Below are 24,153 nucleotides of genomic sequence, written 5' to 3'. Positions count from 1 at the left end.
CTACAAATGAAGATTCTTTGCCAATCTAGAAAAAGCTGCAGAGAAGCGTATTAAAATATGGGCATGCTAACCTTCCTGCACATTAAATATACAAACCAATTCTACATGTTGACAGACTCAATTTTGATACATAAACAATGTTCATGACTACATCACTCAACCTCCAGATATGTTCTACCTCCCCACTTAACTGTCCTTTTAAAACAAAAATAGTAAAAAAAAAACAACCATTCTATGTGGGGAGAAAACTCTGAAATCGACTTGCCTGAAGACATTCAAATACTAACAGGAAATGCACTGGAAATAACACTTCAAGACTTCCTGGTCAAGGAACCATTCTGGTCTGGTGGAGTCTACAGCAAAGGCCTAACTGTCCTTTTTATTATATTATATACAAGATTATATGACTGTACTTAATGTTCATGTGATAAAGAATTTTTTATCTTGGTTAATAAGATTTGAGCTTGGTTGTCCTTTGGATGGGATGAGGTGCCTTTGCCTGTTTAACCTGTCATTGATAAAAACTTACAAGATGGCCACAGGATACTTTAAAAAATAAATTTCAGAACAGCTGGCCACTAGCCATATCCTGGCAAGCTGAGATGACAACAACCCATATGAGACTTCACGAAAGCTGAGTGAGAGAAAAGTTTAGGCCACATTAATGGTCTCCTAATCACAAATGGTCAATGTCTTGGATGTGCAGATAGCTCACTCACAATTTTGTTATTCTGATTCTTCTCCATGTGCTTTTGTTGAGAATTTCTGGTGTGTATCATCATGTGACAGAAACATTCCATCAAAGTTTGCCAATGGGTTAATGGGGAGCTGATTAATCACACTCACTGCATTGTACAAGAAACTGTGAATGAAAATGTGCAACCACAATGCATGTCACCGTATCATTTAGGGGGTACTGGTGGAGCAATACTTGTGGCTACAATGGTGTGGTATGGTCCACAGTGAATTTAAACTGACGGACTTAATATTCATTCAGTCTGACCTAGACTTTAGTCATCAATATACATAATAAAATCACCTTGACCACAGACAGTTACAACACACGCGTGTCTCTGGTACAACAGTTCCCAACATGATTTTATTGCTAGACCCAAGAAAGAACTACCATTTATACAGAACTAGCATAAAACTATTTAATTATATTTACTGTTCATAGTTACTAACTTCAGTGTAACATTTAGGTTTGGGTTATTTATAACTTCAATCTTTCTACTTAGCACACTGATTGCAGATGATGGACTGTATCTAACTATTGTTCGAACTGTCCTCAAGTCGGTACATGTCTTGTGCCATAGTGAGTGTGTATTACTTCATTACTAAATAGACATCTGTAACTATTTGCACTGAAGAGAGTTCATTTTGTACTCACAAAAAGATGAGAATGACTGTGTAAGGCATGAGAAAGATCTCAGAGAAGGCGATGAGTCGCAGAATATTGCGGGACTGGAACTCAACAAGAGAAATTAGGAGTCGGGCTCCCCACCATGAGTTGTGTCCCATCAGCTGAAACCACAAATGTGATAATGTTAACAAAAATATTTATACTAACTAAACTTAGTGAGTGCCTGAGCTTCCTTGTTAGCCAAGACACAAGAATTGTGATCTATTGCCTGATTGTGATCTACAAAACAGGTGATCTGGTGATCTATTGCTTGCTATTTTAGTTTTTTGTATTTTTCTGTAATCTGACAGATACAAGTTTTTTACTTAGTACTACTTTTTTAACCTTACATTTTTAGAATATATATATATATATATATATATATATATATATATATATATATATATAAAAAATGTCTGATATCATTCCTCACCATTTGTTTACTTCATACCCAGATATTGGAACAGATGCTTGCTTCTTTGTTGCTTTTGTTCACTTGACTGATAAGACATTCAGTTCCCCCGTTTCTTTGTTAACAAAAATCGTCATACTTTGTGCAAATTTTATTTTACAATGTTATCTTTATAATGTAATTAATAAGTGTTTGTCTATTAATTAAAAAACTAAAATATTGAAAATGGTGAAATTGAGATATATTACAGAAAAGAATTGATCACATACGAACCTTCTGAAAGAATTCATTTTATACTTTTATAATATAAATCAGAGGAAAAATATTGCAGTATTTTATGATCTATTAATTTATTTATTTTTCTAGACCACTTGGTACCCAAGAAGAACTAATAAAAGTAATTATGTTATTTTTAACGATTTTATTCTGTAATTAACCAAATTAAATAATAGTTTACTTACATCTAGCAGAGTGAGAGAGTAACTAGAGAAGTGGATCACGGAAAACAAGAACACCGGCATCAGAGCAACTGGTAAACTGTTAAGGAGAGTTCGAGTAAAAAAATACTGTAATATTAAACTAGTAGTTATTACAAACGTCATAAAATTAAAACAGGAAAACTTGATTTCTACAATGAAACCAATATTAATATTTATTTAACCTTTATTAATCACAACTATTAACTTGAATGTGGATGTACCAGAGTATCACAATTACTTGCAATGTATCAGGCATAACTCTGGGTACAAACCATGCAATGGTTTTTACTAATTCTATATTTTTATTTATTTTTTATAAGCACCATCATTGAATATTAGTCATACTTCTTTTGCTTTATAGAAATAAAATAAAAGTGGTTTAAAAAGGTTCACTCTATTTCTTTTGGAGTATCAGAATTTCTGAAGGACTGTTAACTGATGTTCAAAGGGGATGGAGAATTGCATCAGGGGGAGAATCGGATACTGTAGAGTTACATTACATCTTTTTATAGGATATCAACAGGAAAACTTCAGCTCTTCGGGAATTACTTACAACATAACATCTGGGCTAATTGACCATAGGTTGTCATGTCATGCAGCAATTACCATAAAAATATGGGATTTTTAAGAAATGTGATGATAACTGATGTGCAGTCGTTATCAGGCAGCCGATGGGTGCGGTGCTCCGCTTATCTGCAGTGAACTTCGTCCGCTAACGTCGTGCCTAATCCTGTCCGGCCCGCTCACTGATTGTGCCGAGTATTTATTCGTATATTTTTAATAAATTGTACTCAGTGTCATTTTTAAATCGTGGTGTTTGCACAAAATGTCGGGTAAATGTGCCAAGTGTGTTTTGGATTTTGCGTCAACAGACATTGTGGCAAAGTGTACAGACTGTAAATTGGAGTTTCATCCTACTTGTACACGTGTTGGTTCTGCTCAATTCACAAAGTCGAAAAATAAAACGTGGAAATGTGATGTTTGTGTGGACGAATCAACCTCGACACCATCAGTCCGAAGTACAGAAGACGACGATAAGAAGACAATCCTAGAAGCAATAAAATCCCTAAAAATCCTCCCATGGAAATTAAAATTGATGAAGTCAGATCTTCAATCCATCTTTTATCAGAAGATATTCGGTCGCTGAAAACCAATGTGGAAAATTTAGACAGACGGCAGAATGAGTTAGAGCAGCGCTGTGTTACTCTCGAACAGAAAAATGGACTGTTGACAGACGAGTCGCGGGTCTTGAGGCTTCAGTTGCGGGATGTGGAGCAACACTCGCGGTCATCTAACTTGGAGATTATCGGCATTCCACAGACGCAGGGGGAGGATGTCTCCGAGATCCTCGGGAAAGTGGCAAGTGTCGTCGGGATCGCCTACAACAGAGGAGATGTGTCGATTGCTCACCGCCTTCGCCTGTACTCTCGTAAGCACACACACCCGCCTCTCATCGTGCAGTTTACGTCGAGGATGGTCAGGGAGATGTGGCTGGCTGCCGCACGAGTCAAGAGAAACCTTGTGGCTTCGGATATCGCAGCTTCGTTCCCCGCGACCAGTGTATTTATTAATGAACACCTTACCCCCAGTAACAAGGCACTGCTTGGAAGGGCCAGAAGACTGCGGCGAGAGGGAAAGCTTCACTACGCTGGTTTTGTCAACGGTAAGGTCCTGATCAAGCCCAGGGAGGAGGATGCTGCCATCAGAGTGCTGGAGATGGAGGAGATGGACAAATATAAGTGACCGCAAGTATTGATACTGTGGTAGTTTGATTGTTTTTTTTAAGAATAACAGATTAGAGTTATATATTTATTATTATTAATCTTAAATTTTGTTTTGGTTTAATTGAGTACATAGCTTTTTTATCCTCATAAACAGTATTATTTATTATAAATTTAATTAATTAACTATTAAAAATCAAGCTAATTCATAGTGCAAGGCAAGTGATGTTCAAAGCGTAAGAAAGATTTCAAGATTGTTTTTTATTTGTATTATCCTTGATTGTGAATCCCTCAGGATTCATAATCGGGAGTATTATCTATCTGCAATTATTTCACAATGTGCATCTCTGTCTGTCTATAATACATGCAGTGTCAGCAGTTAGGATTTAAAAGAAAGATTTTTGTTCACTAAAACCATTACTTAAGTAAGTTGACTATCCTCTGTTTTGTTGTTATTCTTTGTATGTTTGTTTTTTAAATCCACAAGTAAGTTTTGTTTTAATTACTTAAAAAGCATTTGTGTTCTTTTTGTAAGATATGTTGTGAGAAATATAATATTTAGTTGTTATATATAACTATTATTTAAGTAAATTTTATTGTTTAAATTTAGGAAATGATTCGTTTTTTGTCATTGGTTTTTTAAACTCACAGGGAATGTTTTGTTTAATTATTATAATTTCTTATTATTTATTAAATGTTGTAACTGAAATATCTTTATTCTAGAAAGTATCAAATAATATACAAAATGGTGTAATTAGTAAAAATATCTACCGTCATAATAAACATTAACCGTCATAGTAAAAATTATGTATAACATCTAATATCAATAACAACCAATACTCATAAATGTTATTTATTTTTTTATTTTTTACATTTTTATTTCCCATTATTTGTAATCATTGTGCGACGCATTACACTTTAGTATTAATTCACTAAAATTTAAAATAAGAGGATAAGTGTCTAAAAGACCGAGTAAATTAAAAAATGATGCTGTTATATTACAAGTAGTATTACACATTTCATGTTACAACTTTTAAATTAAGGCACAATTGTAAATATGCTAGTATTAGTAGGCTGGGCAGGTGGGCTGTGCGGAACTTATGACAACCAAAAACGTAGTTGATGATGACGGCACTAACCTTTTTACCATCACTTGTTCAGTTTTGAAGAATATAAATCAGTATGGTGATTTTTTTACGACTAATCTGGAGGATTGCAGCCTAAATATTTTCCACTGCAATATAAGATCATATGCAAAAAACTTTGATGAATTAGCTATATTTATAGAATCGTTGAGATGTCGGTTGGATGCGATAGTTTTGACGGAGTGTTGGCTGGTGGGTGGGGGAGGGGCGGAGGCTCGACTGGAGGGGTTTGACTGTCACAGAACTGACAGACAACGGAACAAGAACGATGGAGTGGTCGTGTATGTAGGGAAACACTTATCTACAACTGTAAAACAAGTGGCTTTAGGGGACGTTTACGGTATTGCGTTAGATTTTATATCTTTTAACAAACATTTTAATGTACTAGCTTTATACAGGACTTTTGACAGTGACATGGATATGTTCTTGGAAGGATTACACAATTATTATAAATTTATGGGTAGAAACAAAATGTGCATATTACTAGGAGACATAAACTTGGACTTACTAAAAAATGACGTACACATTGACGAATATAAAAACTGCTGTGTTGAAGCGGGACTTGTACAATGTATTGATAAACCTACCAGAGTAACTGAAAAGAGTCAGTCCAGCATCGACCATATTTTCGTACGATACAGTGACATGACCAAGGTGAAAGCCGCCATTTTCCAGACGGCTTTCACGGACCATTACAGTACTGCCCTTACGATAACAGAAACTGCTACGGACACTGACACTAAACTCCCCCCTCGCACTTACGTAGACCATGCCCTACTCACTGACAACCTCGCCAAGTCCGACTGGGAGGCAGTGCTGAACTGTCTGGAAGTCGATAGTTGTGCTAATATCTTATGCGAAAATATCAAAAACTCAATAGAAAGTTCTAAAAAAGTAGTAAAAAACGAACAGACGAGAAGGAAAAAATTGAAACCATGGATCACATATGAGCTAATCCGAGCAATACGTGAGCGGGATAAATTAAGTAAAGTGGTAAAAAAACAACCATTTAACCCAATTGTCAGAGAAATCTTTCGAGCACATCGCGCAAATGTCAGTAACTTGATCAAGCAAACAAAAAGGAATTATTATAGATCAAAGATTGATCAATCCGGAAAAGATCCAAAAATTCTCTGGGGAATTATTAAAGAATTGGCAGGGAGGGATGTACAAAAAGACGTTTTTAAAATCCAAAAATATTGTCCACATATTAATGTAAACAACGATTTGTTTAAAAATGTAGCAGACGAATTTAATAACTTCTTTGTGAATGTAGGCGAAATATTAGCAAACAACATTAACCCTAGCGGCGACCCAGTTGTGACTGACGAGGACTACCGACAGAACAGTTGTTTCACACTGCATACTGTTACAGAGGAACACATCTTACGTCATGTATCCGGTCTGCGGGGAGGGTCTGCCCCCGGTTGCGATGGCATTTCAGCTGAAGTTCTTAAATTTAATTTAAATATTCTTTGCAAACCTTTACTACACTTAATCAATTTGAGCATTAGTTCTGGTACTTTCCCAAATATTTTTAAAATAGCTAAAGTTATACCGATTCATAAAGCCGACGAATATACCGATAAAAGTAATTTCCGACCGATATCTCTGCTAAGTGTTTTGTCTAAAATATTGGAAAAAATAATAAAAGAACAGCTGGTCGAATATCTCTTTACTCATGATATTATGTCGAAGAATCAGTATGGATTCCGGTCAGACAAAAACATTTCAAATGCTCTATTCGATGTCTGCAGAGAAATAAATCAAGCAATAGCAGGTCAAGAGCGTCTAATGTTAATTTTTTTAGATCTAAAAAAGGCATTTGATTCTGTAAACAGGAATAAGCTCTTAGATAAGCTTAAGGCTGTGGGTGTTCGGGGCGGCGCTCTTTCGTGGTTCCAGTCCTACCTCACAGATAGGCGACAGATAACAACGATCTGTGGTGTCAACAGCGATCAAATGCCCATTAATTACGGAGTGATCCAAGGAAGCACACTTGGGCCCATTTTATTTCTATTATATATCAATAATATATCTAAGTTGAATATAACAAGTAAATTAGTTCTTTTTGCCGATGACACTCTTATTTTAACGCGGGGAAAGACCTGGAATGAAGTACGCTTAAATGCTCTAAGTGATTTGGCAATAGTGAAAACATGGCTCGATCAAAATATTTTAACACTAAACATTTCAAAAACTAAATTTATGCCAATTTCGTTGTCTACACAATCAGATTATGTACTCTCTGACTTGACCATTCACTCTTGTGGAAATTACACAAACACTAATTGTAACTGTGGAAATATACAGCGTGTTAGCAGTTACAAATATCTGGGAATTATATTTGATAATCGTATGAAATGGACGGAACATGTTGAGTATTTGAAAAACAGATTAAGGAAATATATTTTTGCTTTTAAAGAGTTAACAAATATTCTGAACGTAAACGAAATTAGAGTAGCTTATTTTGCATTTGTACAGTCGATTCTGTCTTTTGGTATTATTGCGTGGGGTGGAGCAAATAAAACTTTAATTCATAACCTTAGTATAATTCAAAAATCAATATTAAAAGCTGCTTTTAGGAAGAGTAAGCGATGCCCGACCAGTACCCTATTCCAAGAGACTAGAGTTTTTACGGTCAGACAAATTTTCATTAAAACTGTATTAATACACACGTTCAATAATTTTACCGAAATATTTATTCCAATTACTCATAATTACAGCACTAGATACTCTAGAAACATAGGAATTACTACCTCCAATCTTATTAAATCTTTTTCAACTACTAATTGTTATTACATTTCTCAACTACTCTACCGAAATTTGTGCTTAAAATATGAAGGCGTAGAACTTTTTCAAACAACTGCATTATCGACTTTTAAAAGGAAAGTGTCGGAACTGCTTATCAGTCTCAGTGACGAGGAAGTCGAGGCCCTCATTGTGACCGGGTACAACAGGCGGACCTGACCTTGACCCCCCTCACCTACCCCTCAGTCATTGCGTCGTGTATTGTTGCGTCCGGCTGCCCCTGGAAGGAAATAGTTGTATCCGACAGATATTAGATTGTTATGGTTTGATATATTTTTATTTATTTTTTTATTTTTAGCTTAAAGAGGTGGGTTTGTTGTCATCGTTAACTGATTGCTCCAAAACTATAAACATTAATGTATTGTATTTCTTTTATTGTTTTACTATTTAATTTTTTCTTAATTACAAAATATTCTATCACATATAACTAATTTTTTTTTCTAAAAATCCGTTCCTATATCGTTGCCATAATGGCTCGGGTCTACGCACAGGCTACTTGCCCATGTAGACCCTATTTTTCCCTGATGGAATAGTATTATTGAATATTTTGCAGCCGTTTTTTACCATATTTAGATGATTATCTATTATGTTAATAATGGATGTAGGATTTATAGTAATATAGATACATTGTACGTGTTATTAATTTGTATTTGGGAAATAAATATTATTCATTCATTCATTCATTCATTCATTCAAAACTTCTTTTGTAAATATGTTTCAAACAAACAAAATAAAAAAGTTCTGAAGTGTCACTCCGCCTGAGGACTTCACTCCATTACTTTTGGATAATCTGTTAATTTCCTTAAGGTCTGCAATTTGATGTTAAAAAGGATGAGGAGAGGAGAAGCACAAAGGGAGAGTGAGGGCTTTTGAGAAATTACACATCTTATGATAGACTATCAAAAAGGCCAAATGTTTGCCATAAAATTTAAATAATAACTAAATAAATAAAAATGTCTTTATTCACGAGCGCTACTTAGTACAAGGTCTGCTTTACTGAAGAACTCATCAAAATTCATGAAATACATCTAAAATTAACACACAAAAAAACAATTCAATTTACATGTACATCAACATTCAAAGTCATCTATTAAAAATTCAAAGTAATCAACCTCTTTAAATTTGTTTTAAAGCTGGGGGGTACCAAAAGCTGAAGGTCACTTGGGAGGTCAATGAAAATTGTTGGGCCAGTAAAATTATATCAGTATATTTATGGGATTAATCAAAAGGTGGAAGACAATAAATAATTAAACCACCTGCATGAAGATATTGTACTAGTTAGTTACTACCTAGTTGATGAGATAACATGCTGGGGTGATATGTAGTACCGGTATGGCTTCACCTCCTTTTAATCCTCTTTATTGGACATAGAAGGGATTTAAACATCCAAAAGTAATCATTGTAATTCTTTTTTAAAAGAGTATAATTTGGGATAAATTCTGCATTTTAAAACTTAAGCCAAATTAAAGGCAATAATAAGTTTGTAGAACAAACTTAAATTTTGTTATAAAAGACCCCACAGAACCTTCCTATTTTTTTCGTTTCATTGTCTGTCTATGCAATAACTCATGATATAAAGGTCTTGAAACTTGAATCTTTGGTACATTGCCTCTGCTTGGTCCATAGAACTCCATTGATTTTGATTTGTCATGGCTTATTGCGCTATACAAAATAAACATAAAAGGCAATGGAATAAAATTTATACAAATTGATTGAAGCAGGAACTAAAACAATACAAAAGAGAAACTGCATTTTTATGTAATTATATTTTATCTAATTAGTTGTAGCTTCATAGCAACTAATCTGATATTGCAACATTATATTTTTTAGTTTAATTAAATTTAGTTAGTAATAAATAGTTTTAATTGTAATTTAGTTAAATTATTCTTGCATAGCAGAGAATTACATAAAAGTGTTCCTTCTTTATTTCAAGCCCACTAAATATATAGATATAACATATTAATTTTGTAAACTTGTTTGTATATTTTGTAAAGGTGACATAAAGATATATTTGTAACTCTTATGAAAGATATTTTTCAATATCAGGACCAAATGTATTGATAAAATACATATCATGACAATCTGAAAGTAATAAAAAAGATTTTTACATTTATAACTAAAATGGAGTATCCCTGTTATTTTTAACTTATTAAATATAATTGTGTTTGGTTGTAAATTTGATGTTTTGTTACAAAATTTCTTTATAAAACAACTATTATAAAAGCTTAACTTAAAAAAAAAGTACAAGTAAAGTAAAGGAAGTCTCATTTTACCAGGCAAACTTAGGACTAAGAAGCCCTCTCTAACACAACCTGGGGACAACGGCTTAAAGGTGACTTCCGAACCACCACCAATGGCTGGGCAGGCGGACTATCCCAAGGACAGGATCGCTCAGCAGTCATCCATCCAAGTAGTAGCCACGCTCGACATTGCTGGATTCGGCTATCTCGCAATAACCACTATACCCATTACACTGTGCCATTAGCCAGTATAACTAACACTTAATATTACTTATTTCACTTTATGTAACTAAAAGTGAAATTGAAAGTCAGATCAGACATATCATCAGAGTAAGTTTTCTTTCATTTTTATATCAATGTACACTTTGCAATGTTAAAAACATCAATTGGCAAGGATACAAGTGACAGGAGCCACATAGAGGAAGATGAGTGAATAGAAGAGGTAGTGACAGCTGTCCTCGGTGAGGAGACGAGACAGGAACTCTCGGTCAAATGAGACACCAGGAAGTCGCTGGTGTAGTCTCAGGGCAGAGGTGGCAGCATTAGCCATCAAGACCTTGTAGTACGCATTATACGGGTTCCTAAACACAACATTATTGGGTATTGAGGTCATTAAAGTCATCTTCATTTAAATTACCAGAAATTTGTTTATTGTAATAACACCCATACAAGCACTTATTTTTGGAAATGTCTTCTGTCTTCGCCAATCAATGACCAAAGAGAGTTCCTTGTGAAAAACTAAACAACAGGTTTTTATAAACATTTCTTCTGTGTTAACAATAGTACCTACTACATACTGCTCCATCTTAATATATTTTAACCCTTTCAGTGTCATGTGCGTAACGCTATATCGTTTCAAACTGTTGTACCAACAACAAAAATAAAACATCACAATTTCATTTCATATTTTTTCAACTTATAGTAATATCTTTGCAAAACTTTCTCCAAGTGAAACATAAATATATAGTCAGTTCAAATTGTTTATTTTTTTCTTTATAGTAAACATAATGTTACTCATGAAAATATGATGGAAATATTATAAATATAAAAGGTGCATTGAAAAAAGAATGTAAAAAGTGTTTTATTATTATGGAACATTCTTACTTTTGTGTTTTAAATGTGTTTTTTACAAAGTGATATCAGTTTGATGATTTTTTTCATCAGATAAATAGCTAATTATCATTACAGTTAGCTACTGATAAGTATGTTTAGGCAATTTGTGTATTTTTCTGTTCCTAAATAAGTCTTAACCAACACAATATTAAACATAAACTAATAAAATTTTCAGAAGCTGTTCATATTAAGTATATGTTAGCTACATACTCACTATTTTTACATAAAATACCAGTAAACTACTCTTTCTCATTGTCAAACATAAAAAATATAAAACAATTTTGTAATCTTAAAAATTGGATTTGGCACTAAAAGAGTTAATTAAATCTTAGTCCATATTTTTAAGTAGTGTGTAAATACATGTAATAATTCTTATATAATCAGCCTACATCAAATATCAAAGCAAACCATACAATAAGTATTTCTAACTTGAACATTCTTAATTAATGGATTGAGTATACTAAATAAATTACCATGATATGAATAATTATAATCGACGCTACACTAAGTTTAATTTTGTTTGTATTATTGTGTTTTGTATACACTAATTAAAAAATGTAAATAAACTATCATTTATTCATAGTATTTAATTGTTAAAAAATGTAAGGAAAAACAAGTTCAGTTGACCTTGGCCTACTTGAGGCCTTCAGAACTGGTATAGTGACCATGTCAGACAGGGTCATCACATTTCCTACATAACCTGTCTTCTGGTTCTAATTGATTTCAACTACTTTGCTATAACAAACAAACCAATTTCAGACTACTTTAAATATTATACCAATTTTACTTTTAATATAAACTTAATCAACAAAGGAATTACATATTTTATGATTTTTAAACATTCAATATTTATTATGATTCCTATTTGTTAAAAAAACCAATCAATTTAATATACTATTCTAAAAACGCAAAGAAACAAGTAGCCAAGAACAACTGTTATAGCAGTATCAAGATAAGGATGTTGTTGGTTACTTTTATTTACAGATTGACGACAGGTTTGGTAAAGCCAGAAGTAATTTTGCTGCGATGTCTGAACTATCTGTGAATCTGAGAGCAAAAATCTCCTTGATAGTTATGAGTCCACTGACTAAATATCTCTAATTCAGGATAAAATATCAGTTTTGGATCATTTTGTGACTTAAAGAATACAATGTATCATTAGTTAAAACTTGATTAGGGAAACCTCTTGATATCATTCTTGGTTATGCTTTCTATTAAGCAATAGTATAAATTTGTTGAAATCAATGGATATCAACATACATGATCAAAAAGTCTGACACAACCAATTTAAAAAACATTATATATGCAAAGTTTTCAAGATTGCAATCAGCTGTAACATACACTTTAAACTTTAGAAAGATGTTCTTGCCAATTTTTGAAATATTGTAAGCATTGGCAAGGGGACTCCCATTTCAATTTTAAATATCTGTTGAGGTTGTTTCAAAGTTTGTCCTGTATTTTATTTAAGTTCATGCAGCACTGACATTATTTAGCCATATTTTACCATTTACTGAATGTTTCATGCATACACTATGCCTGTAAATACACAGAGATAATAAAATATAACTGTAAGAAATTATTATTTACTAGACAAAAAACAAGTCTCACCCAAACAATGGAATGAAATAAGCAAGTGTGAAGAAGATTGTGAGAAGGCGAGTAGTCCACAAAGCAACATCCACTTTATGTTCCAGTGTGTGAATTTTGAGAGCCTCGAAACCACGAGGCTGGGCGGTCTGCTCACTATTCTCCTGCCTGTCCCCCATCTGTACACACACATCACATTCTTCAAAATATTTCAAGTAAAGTAATTGGAACATTAGTTTAACAAGTTATGTTTAAACGGCAGGGTGTTGTGACACTGTATCTTAACACTCCATCATCAGACTACAGCATAAAATTGAATTCACTCAATTACTTCGTTTGTACTTTGTTGTAGTTAAAATCGTGCAATATAACACACACATTTGTAGGTGTACCACACTTACATGGTATGGTATGTTGTGTAAATGGAAGAATTGAAAGTTAAAGTAAGTCTGAGTGAAATAAGTTTTTTTTTGGTGTTGTGCGATTTTAACTAAGCAAATAAATAGTAATTACTAAATTGTAATTTAATCAAAAAAGAGCATACATCAATGAAATTTAAATAACACAATTTAGTATTTTTAAGTAGTTTTCATACGTTCACAAAATGGTCTTCTATTGGGTGATGTGAATTATCAAAACCTAATGATTGTCAATAAACTTTTTGTATCTTGGACTTTCTGTAGCATAAATGAAAATAATATAATAGTAATCAATTCAGACTAAAAGACTACCTCACCATCTTCTGTTTTTAAATTGTATTCTACTTGAACAATTTAATTTAGTGGACCTATTCTTAAGTATCCAGAAGATAAGACTTGGGACAAGTTACAGTTTCGGATTCTCTTACTGATTGTATAATATTTATAATACAGATTGCAAAACCGTGTTTTCTTTTACCTAACTTCATCGGCCATTCCTAGAACATTTGAAGTTTATAAGAATACTCTAGTAAAGCTAAATAAAATTACAGATTCGTGATTTATTATCACACCAAAGTATATTTGTTGTACAGTAGTGCTTTTATATAATACAAATTGATCAGTTCTTTACATAACACTTTAAATGAGGAGAATATTTTGGTATGACCATTTCAATTTACCTTAATTATTATTGATGTATCCTCAACCAGTAATAACTGGTTGAGGATGACACCGTTATATTTCTTTAAGAAATTTCAAATAAAGAATATTGTCTATTTGTCATTAAGTAGCATCTTCTTTTACAGGTCTTCATGAATAAAATTGAACAGCAAAGCAGAGATTACCTTATTACTGTTAAAAATGGCAAAACATAAAAATTTTGAATATTTGTGTTAAACAGAATTTCGTTAAATTTTTTCTAAGACGGTAAATAAAACTCGGTAAATATGAATGATGTGAGGTTATGTAGATTGGTTTACATCTTAAAATGTTACAGTTTTAATAATTTATTTCGGTTTGAGTTTTAACCTCTATAATGTTTTTGGGGTTCGTTTACGAGAGGGAATATAATAGACATTACATTAATTATGAATTCTTTTGAATGTCGATATTTTTAATCATAATAATGTAAAAGAAGAAGCAACTCAATAGTAATAATCACTAGTCCAAGTCATGTATTGATTTACATGACAACTGGTAATGACAAGTGGATGACCTTACATCAAGTGGGGAATATTTACCCTAGTAAATTATTACTTCGCTTCTGTCCCCTGCTATATTGCTCCTTTATCCTAGAAACATTTAAATCATTAACTAATTAATAATTTAAATAAAATCAAACTCTGATTTTAAAAAAACCTTCGTTTTAATTATAAATATAAGAATGTTAGAAAAACACCACTGTCTCTAAAATTTATAAAGGTTCATAAAAATCCTGGAAAGGCTTCAACAGTACCTCATGTACCTAGAAAGAACATCTTTAAAAATTATGCCTTTTCCCTTGATTAGAACAGTTTACAGGTGGTTTTCAAACTTTTTGGAGTTATCATATGAACACAAATGATACTGAACTTGTTAAATGCCCTGTCAAGGTTATTCCTTCAGAAATCAGGAGTCGGGTGGATGTGGACTCCGGATTTCAGGAGTCAAGTCTACAACAGTGTCAGACTTCAGGCAATGCACTGAGCAGAAGGTGAAATGGGGCTTAACTCAATATTCTTACTTGACATTGCTAGAGTTGTAGACTTCTCAAATGAATGGACACATAATATTTTGTACCCAACTTAAACATGTAAAAACTATCTGCAAAATGGATCCCATGATTGCTCACAGTTGATTAAAAATGAAAATGTGTGAAGTGTTCCAAGGTTAATTTACAGCTATTTCATTGGAATCTTTTAATGCCATTTTGTCGCTGTGGATAAAACTTGGATGCACTACTAAACATCTAAAACTAATAAATGGCTTGCAATATGAGGAGGTAAACCAAAAAAGGCAAAGACTGTTTCTTCAACTAGGAGAGTTACAGGAACTGTTTTATGATAATGACACAGAATAATTGAATAGTTGGCTAAATGGAAAACAGTACAATGGTTACAGGTGCATATTATGTATTGTTATTGGATTGATTAAATATTTAGTTACAAAAAAATTTTCCAAAAACATGTTTTTTTAATTTTTGGAAGTACTCATGACAACGCATCAGCTCATTCCTAATGGAGTTGTGGTCTCAAAATAGATGGAAATACGGTCCCAACTAGATCCTCATCACTTATCTTCTCCAGAGTTGGTTCCCTCAGACTACTATTTGTTCCCTTAAATGAAAAATTGGATAGATTGCAAGATAAATTTAAACCAAGATATAATTGCTGGAACCAGTGTCTATTTTCTGGAATTGGTCAAATCCTACTAACCAGAATAACAAAATAGAATAGCATTGAATGAGGTCTTTATATCCAAGAGGAGACTATATTGACAAATAAATATTGTCATCATGAAAAAAATAAGCACGTTCTATTTTTGCATGGACTTATCAAAACGTCCTCACATAAATAAAATACACTAATAGCCCTCAAATAGCAGAAGATCACATGGGCACCCCTGGATAAAAGGAACAGAATGTTTTTTAATGCTTTTTATTTTACGAGCTCTCTGTTTTTCGATTCAGCAGCATTGCGTTATATCTGTAAACTTGTGACAGCAAAAAAGGAAACACGTCTGGATAGGTACGACCAACTCCTATAGTCAGTTCCACATTCACGGTGCACTACTTGTCTAATGGGATATACACACAGTGCAGTACAGGTCTAATGGGACAAACTCATGTTACTATCTTTACTAGTAACATCATGTCTACACTAGGCATCAACTGTCCTTGCAACCCACACAAAGGTGCAAATAGATTTTACTGTACCCACCTTTTGTACCTTAGCTTATGTTCATATGTGTTTTATTTATCTGTGATGTTTGCATCACTATAAAAAAAGGTTTAACAAATATTGGTGTGAAAGGAATTTATAATTTATTATAATACAATATGTAAATTAGTTCACACCGAATTAATGTTTAAATACTGAAACATTAAAATAATATGACTTTGTTATAATAGTGTTCAAGAGACAAGTTTTTTGCAGTGACGGTAAAAAGATTCTAGCTTTTGCAGAAGCAAAATTATAGATACAAATATGATGATAAATATTTTATAATATACAGTTTATCCACTGATTCACTCTGAGTATTTTTAAACTTACATTGGAAGGTCATTGTTATGAACAGGGTAAAGGTAAGACAGGAAAGAATATGTTATCTTATCTTAGACAGGCTTATCTGTCTGTTATTAGAATTCCTCAGCCTAAACACAACAATAACAGATGGCTGCCAAGATGCTTGTAAACAAAGTCAAATCAAAGTATTCATCAGTTTGGTGGGATTGACGGACCTTTGTGGACGTGCTTTGTATAGGACTAAGCTTGCTTGCGTACAGTGATGAGTGTATTTTTTTTTTAATTTATTGTGTTTATAACCTAATTACATACTGTAAAATATGTTTATAGTTTTTTTCTCAGTGTCACTGTTTTAAAGTAAATCAAGCAAGGTAATCAACATAGTAACATGTAATATAAATATAACGTAAAATAGCATAAAATAATACAAAAAATAAACAGCACAATTGAGCGTAATTTTTAAAACAAATAAATACTTTTCTAGTTTAATATTATTTTATTATTAATAACTTTAATAGTTTTAGAACTTTAATACTTCAAAATATATTAGTATTATTAATTTTATATGACTGCAAAATTTATTTGAGGTGTAAAAAATTTATAGGTAACTTAGCCTATATACTGCCAATATCAATTTATATAAATAAATACATTTGTAGTTTAGGGTTAATATTTTTTTAGTGATAACTATGCTAATACTTTAAATTTATCACATTAATTTCATTTAACTGAAAAGTAATGTAAACTGTAACGTGTAACTAGACTATACCTAGAACCAGAAACCTGCTTCATGAAAAATTTGTTGTCTAAACTCAAGGAATAAATTTGAGATGGACAAAACTTTGGTATGACTGAAATAACGTGTTTGATCCAATGTGTTTACCGAGCGTGATCCGGGAATTCAATATATTGAGGACAGCTAAAGATAAAACGCTTGTAAAGAAACCTGCGCAGAAGCAAATTTCTGAGCAGTACTGCGTTTTGCCATTACATTTGCCATTTCAGTGAAACAAGAAATCAGTAACACTACGTTTCGAGATCTGCAATCTGATCTCTTCTTCATCTCTTGAAGATAACATCTCTTCTTCTTTCTTGAATAAATTTGTTATTTTTTTCAAATCAGATATATTATTTTTAATTCCAATAACTTAAAATATTATAATTAAGTTCATTTAAAACCCTTATTCATGAAAAATAGCTTAACATCATATGGAACTAACTAAAACTATAAGTTTATGCGTTAGGTTATACTAGGTCCACAAAATTGAGCAGTCGTTCCTTTCGCTCAATGCTAACCGATTAAGAATAAAAGCATAATCGTATAACACAGGGAGTAGGCAGTCTGGGTATCATGAAAAGTGGTGGGAAGTTAATCGGTTGGATATAAAATATCTTGTTATTTATAAAAATAAATTATTTTCAAACGAGCAATGTGTCGTCTGTTTTTTTTTAGTAATTTATTTAAAACATTTGTAAGGGAATAACTTTACTTGTGATAGATCAAGGGCATATCAATCAAAGAAATCCATTGATTATAAGCATTAACATTTAAAATTTTTAGTAATGTATTTAGTAACTTACACTTACATTTTTTATCAGTTTTAATAGATCTATTTACATTTACTAGATTCCTGAAACAATACATTTATTGTTATATATATCTAGCCATTCACTGTACGATATGCTGTTTCTTCCTCTATTTGAACACTTTTTTACAAGCGGATTCTTTCGTTCACTTGGTCATTATATTCAGTCATTCATTTTGTTTGGTCAACATGATGAATGGTATAACACGCTTTAGCAGGAAGGCTCAGTAACTCTGAACTGACCCGTTCAACTGAACGTATCGCAGCAGTGACGAGACCGACTGAGCCGTTTCAATCAGATACGATAGAGCTAATGCCGAGCAGTGGTAGGGATACTGGGAGAGGGCGGCATCACAGTGTCAGAGGGGTATTTACCCCACCCTGCGTGAACTCAAATCACCCAGGTCTTTTTGTAAACGGTCTACCTATAGTACCACGAGAACTGCAGTTTGGATAATATGGCTTATGGTCGCTCCGTACTGCAGGGTGAACGTGGAACTGAGTAGTCAATTTTCATGTACTTTGACAATGAAAAGTTGGCCATTACAACTGCTTATAAAAAAATTTGTTCTAACCATTTAATTAACTTTGGAAACTGAGAACATATGTTGAACCTTTCAAAAAATATCTAAAAGAATTCTCTTAGATATCTCACCTTGTTTTGGTGAAGACAATTTAGATAAGTGATTAGCCAGAAAACCCCCAAATTAATGCTGTTGTCAAAGATTTCTTTACATTCCTTCATGAGATATTGGAGATATATATACTTAATGAGATATGTAATACAAAATTTACACATTTAAATAATAAAGAAATCATAACAACTAAAAAAACATATTGAAAATAAGAAAAACACGGTTTATTGTCTTTCAAAGCTAGTTTGGTAAGTTTTCTAAAGCTAAATATCAGTTTTACTTATATGGAGTAAGATTAGATATAATGTTTACAATCTGAAAATTTATTTACCCTGCTGCAGATGATTTATGTAAATTATTCTAACTAATTAATCAGTATCGGTTCATTACACTGGTGAGTTTATTAACTATTCAATATAGATAAAAACCCGGGTGTGCTTCTCATACTCTAACCTTCATCTCTGTGGGTTGAACAAATAGACTAAGATCATGAAGAATGGGAGAGATAGTCTGATTGAACTGACATAAATAATTATACAATTAGCAACCCTCATTTCCCCAGTATCAACTTGTACCTCTACTCAAGTAAAAACCTATCTGCTCTATCTACAATACGTACGTATGTACCTACCTATATCGCTTAATAACAAACAATACGTAATTTGATAGGGACAGAGGATTACTATTCATTAAATATTTTGTAATTATAACTTTTAGTATTTAAAAAAATCGAATTGTGATTGTTAATTGTAACAAACTAATAGTATATTTTTATTATGCCTGTTTTAATGGTAATCGTATCTTACAGATTTAAAAAAAATGCTCAAATAGATCACCACCATTTATCACCACTTTAAAATATATCTTGATATAAATAACACATATTAATTGCAATTTTACTTTAGATACTTTCTAAAATGCCATTTTATTATATTTTAACTTGTTATAGTTAATTTAACCAATATTTTATTTAACTGGCAATAATTTGAAATGAACGTCACATATGCAATTAAAATGTTAAGTAGTTCTAATCAATAAATAAACAGATTAGATGATTTGATGTTTTGGTTTTGGTTGGTTACATGAGTTTAGTGAATTTTTGATTACAATTACATGACTGATTATCTACGGTAGTACACATTAAAAACTCCCTATACTGATTGATTTTCTATCTTTTTGGGAAATGTTTTAGACTTTTCCTAACTTGTATGTAATTAATATTGCTATTCTATTCACTTTGCACATTCCATTTGGGGTAGACTTTAATAAGTGGCCTACACTCGTTATTTGGTTGTTTTTATAGAATATTTCAATTTTTTTATCCAATGAATAATTCAATATTACAACTTTTTAACTTAACATAAGATTTCAACTTATTAATTACAAAAATTTTAAACGTATTACCATAGAATAACTGTGAATTGATTAATGTTTGGAGCATTTGAAAATGGCGATGAATATGAGAAAATTATGTTACATGTCTCTTAAAAATAATAATATTTATTTCTAGTGGCTTCAGGATGTAAATTTGGTTCCTGCTAACTCATGGAGACAATCTTTTCTTCCATTTCACAAAAATGTTTGTTGCTATTCCAGCAACCGGTAAATGACTGCATTATAGTAAGCAGCCACCACAACAATCGAATCAACTATCAAATATACAAATATTTGACCTATAGATATTGATAATTAATAATATCTTAAAAGCCTATAAAGTAATTCAATTTGACATTGTTCCAAATTAATTCACACAAACTTAAGTTACGTGTTTGATATTTGAGTAATGGCTGCAAGAGATGGGATATACTATTATTTATGGTACTTTGGGATTATACCGACCACACCAGTATGAAGAATACAAAAATATAAATTTTTAGAAACAAACATGATAGAACGAAAAAACAACTCTTTAATTACAAAATTACAAACTTACTACGATTATCAATTGTTAATGGGGTCAGATTCCGTTATATGCCCCCAACGCTTAAACTTTTTTCAATGAACTTAGAACGTTATAAAACGATGTAGTTGAGTAACAGAACTAACATTCCATCAATCAACAAGCATTTCCAGGTATTGTGATCGGTATTGATGTCACTGTTATCTTATCTTTCTCGAGAATCCCGATTACGGCAGGCCGCGCAGCATCACATGATTATTTAAGTTTTTTGCATGGTACATAATTGCCTACATTCCATTACAATTCAATTTATATTTCTGATCAGCCCGTCTAGAATTTGATATTTTACTGATAGGTACTATCTCGAGGGATGTTTTTCTTTCGTTGACATCAGCGCGAGGCAGCACCAAAGGTGCTGCCGAAGTCCGCGCTGCAGCACTCGCTTTTGGGTGGCGGAGTGTGATCAAGAATAAAAACAAGATTTGTGTGTTTTTTCCAATAAAGAGTTTAGTTTTTGTTTGGTAATGTTTGTTTTTGTTGAATTTTTGTGTTTGGAGAAATGTAGGGGTAAAACACGGTAGTACAACAAAGCGACGCACCAGCTGAACGGGTGGCGAGACTCTGAAATCATATTATCTACTAGATTGCTCGACTTTGACATCTGTCTGAAGATGGGGAGGGGTTTGCGATAAGACAATTCCTGTTTTATATTGACGAAATATTGTTCTACGCTAATCTAGTAACCAGTAGAAGCAAAATGTCAAATAAAGATTCATGGTGTGGTCGGTATAATCCCAAAGTACCTTATTTATCAATAACCAATTACCAAAATAATGTGGTGAGTTATTAAGTTCTAAAAGCAACAGTAACCATGCTGATTACCTTCCTCAGCTTAAGATAAATATAATAGAGAAGTATGGAACAGAAAAATTACTGGTGGCGATTGATGTTAATGGAGCTAACATGAAAGCTGTATTGCCTTTGGTAAAAAAAAGACAAGTGTCCTCATACAGTATTCTATCTGTTGGTTGCCTAGCACACCTACTACACCTATTGTGTTCAGACATATTAAGCTGTTACACAATGAAAACTTGCATAGCAAATGCAGTTGAGGTTGCCAAAACAGTAAAACACAGCCATGTTTTATTAGTATTGTTTAATTTGCTGAAAAAATGCATTTAAAGATAGGATTTCACTTAAGTAGTCAGGAAAACAAGGTGGGGGAGCCATCTTTTCTGCCTTCATAATTTGCAGTCAAACAAAGTTATCTTACAAACATTGGCTGTTATCAAAAGTGACTGAGTTGATCAATCCAATTGTTCATTTGATTACGGCTTTTGAATCCAATGATTCTAGAGTTCATAGGGTGGTCAGAAAATTCAATGATGGAGACAGTTCTCATTCAGCAGTTACCAACCTCCCCACTGCAAACTGCCGAAGAAAAGGCAATCTTGACTAAATTCAAAGCTCGGAAGGAATTTTGTATGGAAAGGAGTGGATGTTAAGGAAAAGAATTACTATCTTGTAACTCCTTTACTGTAGCGGCGAGGTTTACGAGAACTTGTGAATTGGCGGAAGTTGTGATAAAAAGTTTTGGGGCCCTTGTTTCATTTGCTACCACAGAACAATCCTTTAACACCTTTGGCTGGATACACATCAGGAAGAGAAACAGGCTTACATCTCAGAGGGCAGCAAAGTTAACATGTCTCACATACAATTGGGAATTGATGCATGAAACGCCTAAGTACAACCTACAGAAAAAACTGATGAGACTCTTCAGAGTAGTTAAGACCAAGGAGAAGAAGGTGCTTTATTCAGTGAAGAACAAATGGTAAGCGCAGAGGTGGAGGGAGAATCAGGAACTGAGCCAGACCTTCTTGACACTTAATTAGAAAACACTGATGGAGAGCCTTCTGAAAACAGTGATTAAATAGTAAGAAGTGACCAAAATCTAAGTGATTAAACATTAAAGAAATTAATTTTTTACCTACCTACAATACATAGATTTTGTCCATCCTTTATTGCAGATGTTTATGAACCTAATTTGTTTTCTAATTCTACTAACAGCCTATTATGTATAAATATGTAGTACACATATTAACCCAATATAAAGTAATTACCTAAAAGTTCTTGTCACTCTGAATTCTTTCCTCAGTTACAAAACCAACACTCAAGCAGTAGTAAATCACAATTTTCAATAGCTCTAAAAATCGAAGAAGAACAATATATATATATATATATATATATATATATATATATATATATATACATAAAAAAAGAGGAAGAGGGAGTTAAAAGTTATTTAGTTGTGGTCTGAACACCCTTCTTATTATTAAGGCCTATTTACATAATAAAATGGATAAATGCCCGAGCATTTTCCATCACAACCCACTTATTCGGCATTTTGGTAAACCAACCCTACTAATCCCGATATAGGGCCAGATTAATTAGTTTCTACTGTATACCAAAATTTAAATAACTAATTACTATGTAATATTGAGACAAATAGACTACTTGTAATTAATGATAACTGAGAATGAACAAGTTAATAACTAATTAGGTGGTTTTGTTTTCATTTCTTCCCAGAAATAAGTCTGTACAGTTACAGTTTTATGTTGATAAATATATCAGTCTATCTGATAATCTAATCTTTTGTTCCTGCCCCTATGGTCCACCCAACTCACTTTCTTGTTATCAGTTTCTCAACAATCTAATACCAGGAAAGTGTTATCAGAACTGGTTCATTCCCACATGTGTTATTTATGTTTTAAGGTGTTGGACACGTTTATCTTTCAAAATAGTAAAAAAGTAGGGTACAGTATGATAAGTAGACCGGTATTTTATGTCCAAATTATCAAATGATATTTAATTACTATACACATCGATATAATCAACCAATAATAGTAATTAATCTACACAATAAAAAAAAATCATTTGTACCAACTGTATACACATTTTCATATTCTAAACACAATTTTTATCTCTAAGTAACTTCTTTTAAATAAAAAAAGATAGTTAACTTTAGAAAACTAAACAATATAACATTTAAGATGATTTACTTCATGTCTTTCTCAGTTTCAAGATGTTTTGTTGTTACATTCTCTTTACTATTTAAATGAATTTTTCCTTTCACCTGTATTAATGTTATCGTTTGATTAATGGTTATGGTTTCTTTAGTATTTATGACATTACGTAATTGTTTAAACTATTTCTATTAATTTGAAACATGTGACTTAATTTGGTATTTTAGATACATTGATAAGGATTGATACTTTGTTTGAAGGTTATTTTTGACGATGGAAGGATTGTGAAGGAAACAGGATTTTTCCGGACATTTGCCATCGTTCAGTGAAACAAGAAATCAGTAACACTACGCCATCAGTCTAGATTAGGCCGCTTTGGTTGCCAATTCTAAAAAATGAACTAAAGAGAAAACCAAAAGTATCAAACGGATCAGATATTTTTAATAAACCAATGCG

At 32.5% G+C, this 24,153-nt stretch overlaps 1 protein-coding gene across 3 annotated transcripts in view; it reads right to left on the bottom strand.

The window, feature by feature from the left end:
- The window catches only part of LOC124357540 (Krueppel homolog 2), a 40,359-nt gene that overhangs the window by 3,980 nt on the left and 12,226 nt on the right, over positions 1-24,153 (bottom strand). For all 3 annotated transcript variants that reach the window (XM_046809434.1, XM_046809435.1, XM_046809436.1), the window contains exons 2-5: positions 12,932-13,089; positions 10,610-10,791; positions 2,276-2,343; positions 1,391-1,524 (exon numbers count right to left, since the gene is read on the bottom strand). In XM_046809434.1, the coding sequence (XP_046665390.1) occupies positions 1,391-1,524; positions 2,276-2,343; positions 10,610-10,791; positions 12,932-13,089 (542 nt within the window). The remainder of the gene's footprint in view (positions 1-1,390; positions 1,525-2,275; positions 2,344-10,609; positions 10,792-12,931; positions 13,090-24,153) is intronic.

The sequence above is a fragment of the Homalodisca vitripennis genome, chromosome 3 (genome assembly GCF_021130785.1).
Source record: "Homalodisca vitripennis isolate AUS2020 chromosome 3, UT_GWSS_2.1, whole genome shotgun sequence".
NCBI lineage: Eukaryota > Metazoa > Arthropoda > Insecta > Hemiptera > Cicadellidae > Homalodisca > Homalodisca vitripennis.
This window is presented reverse-complemented; position numbering and strand designations above follow the sequence as displayed.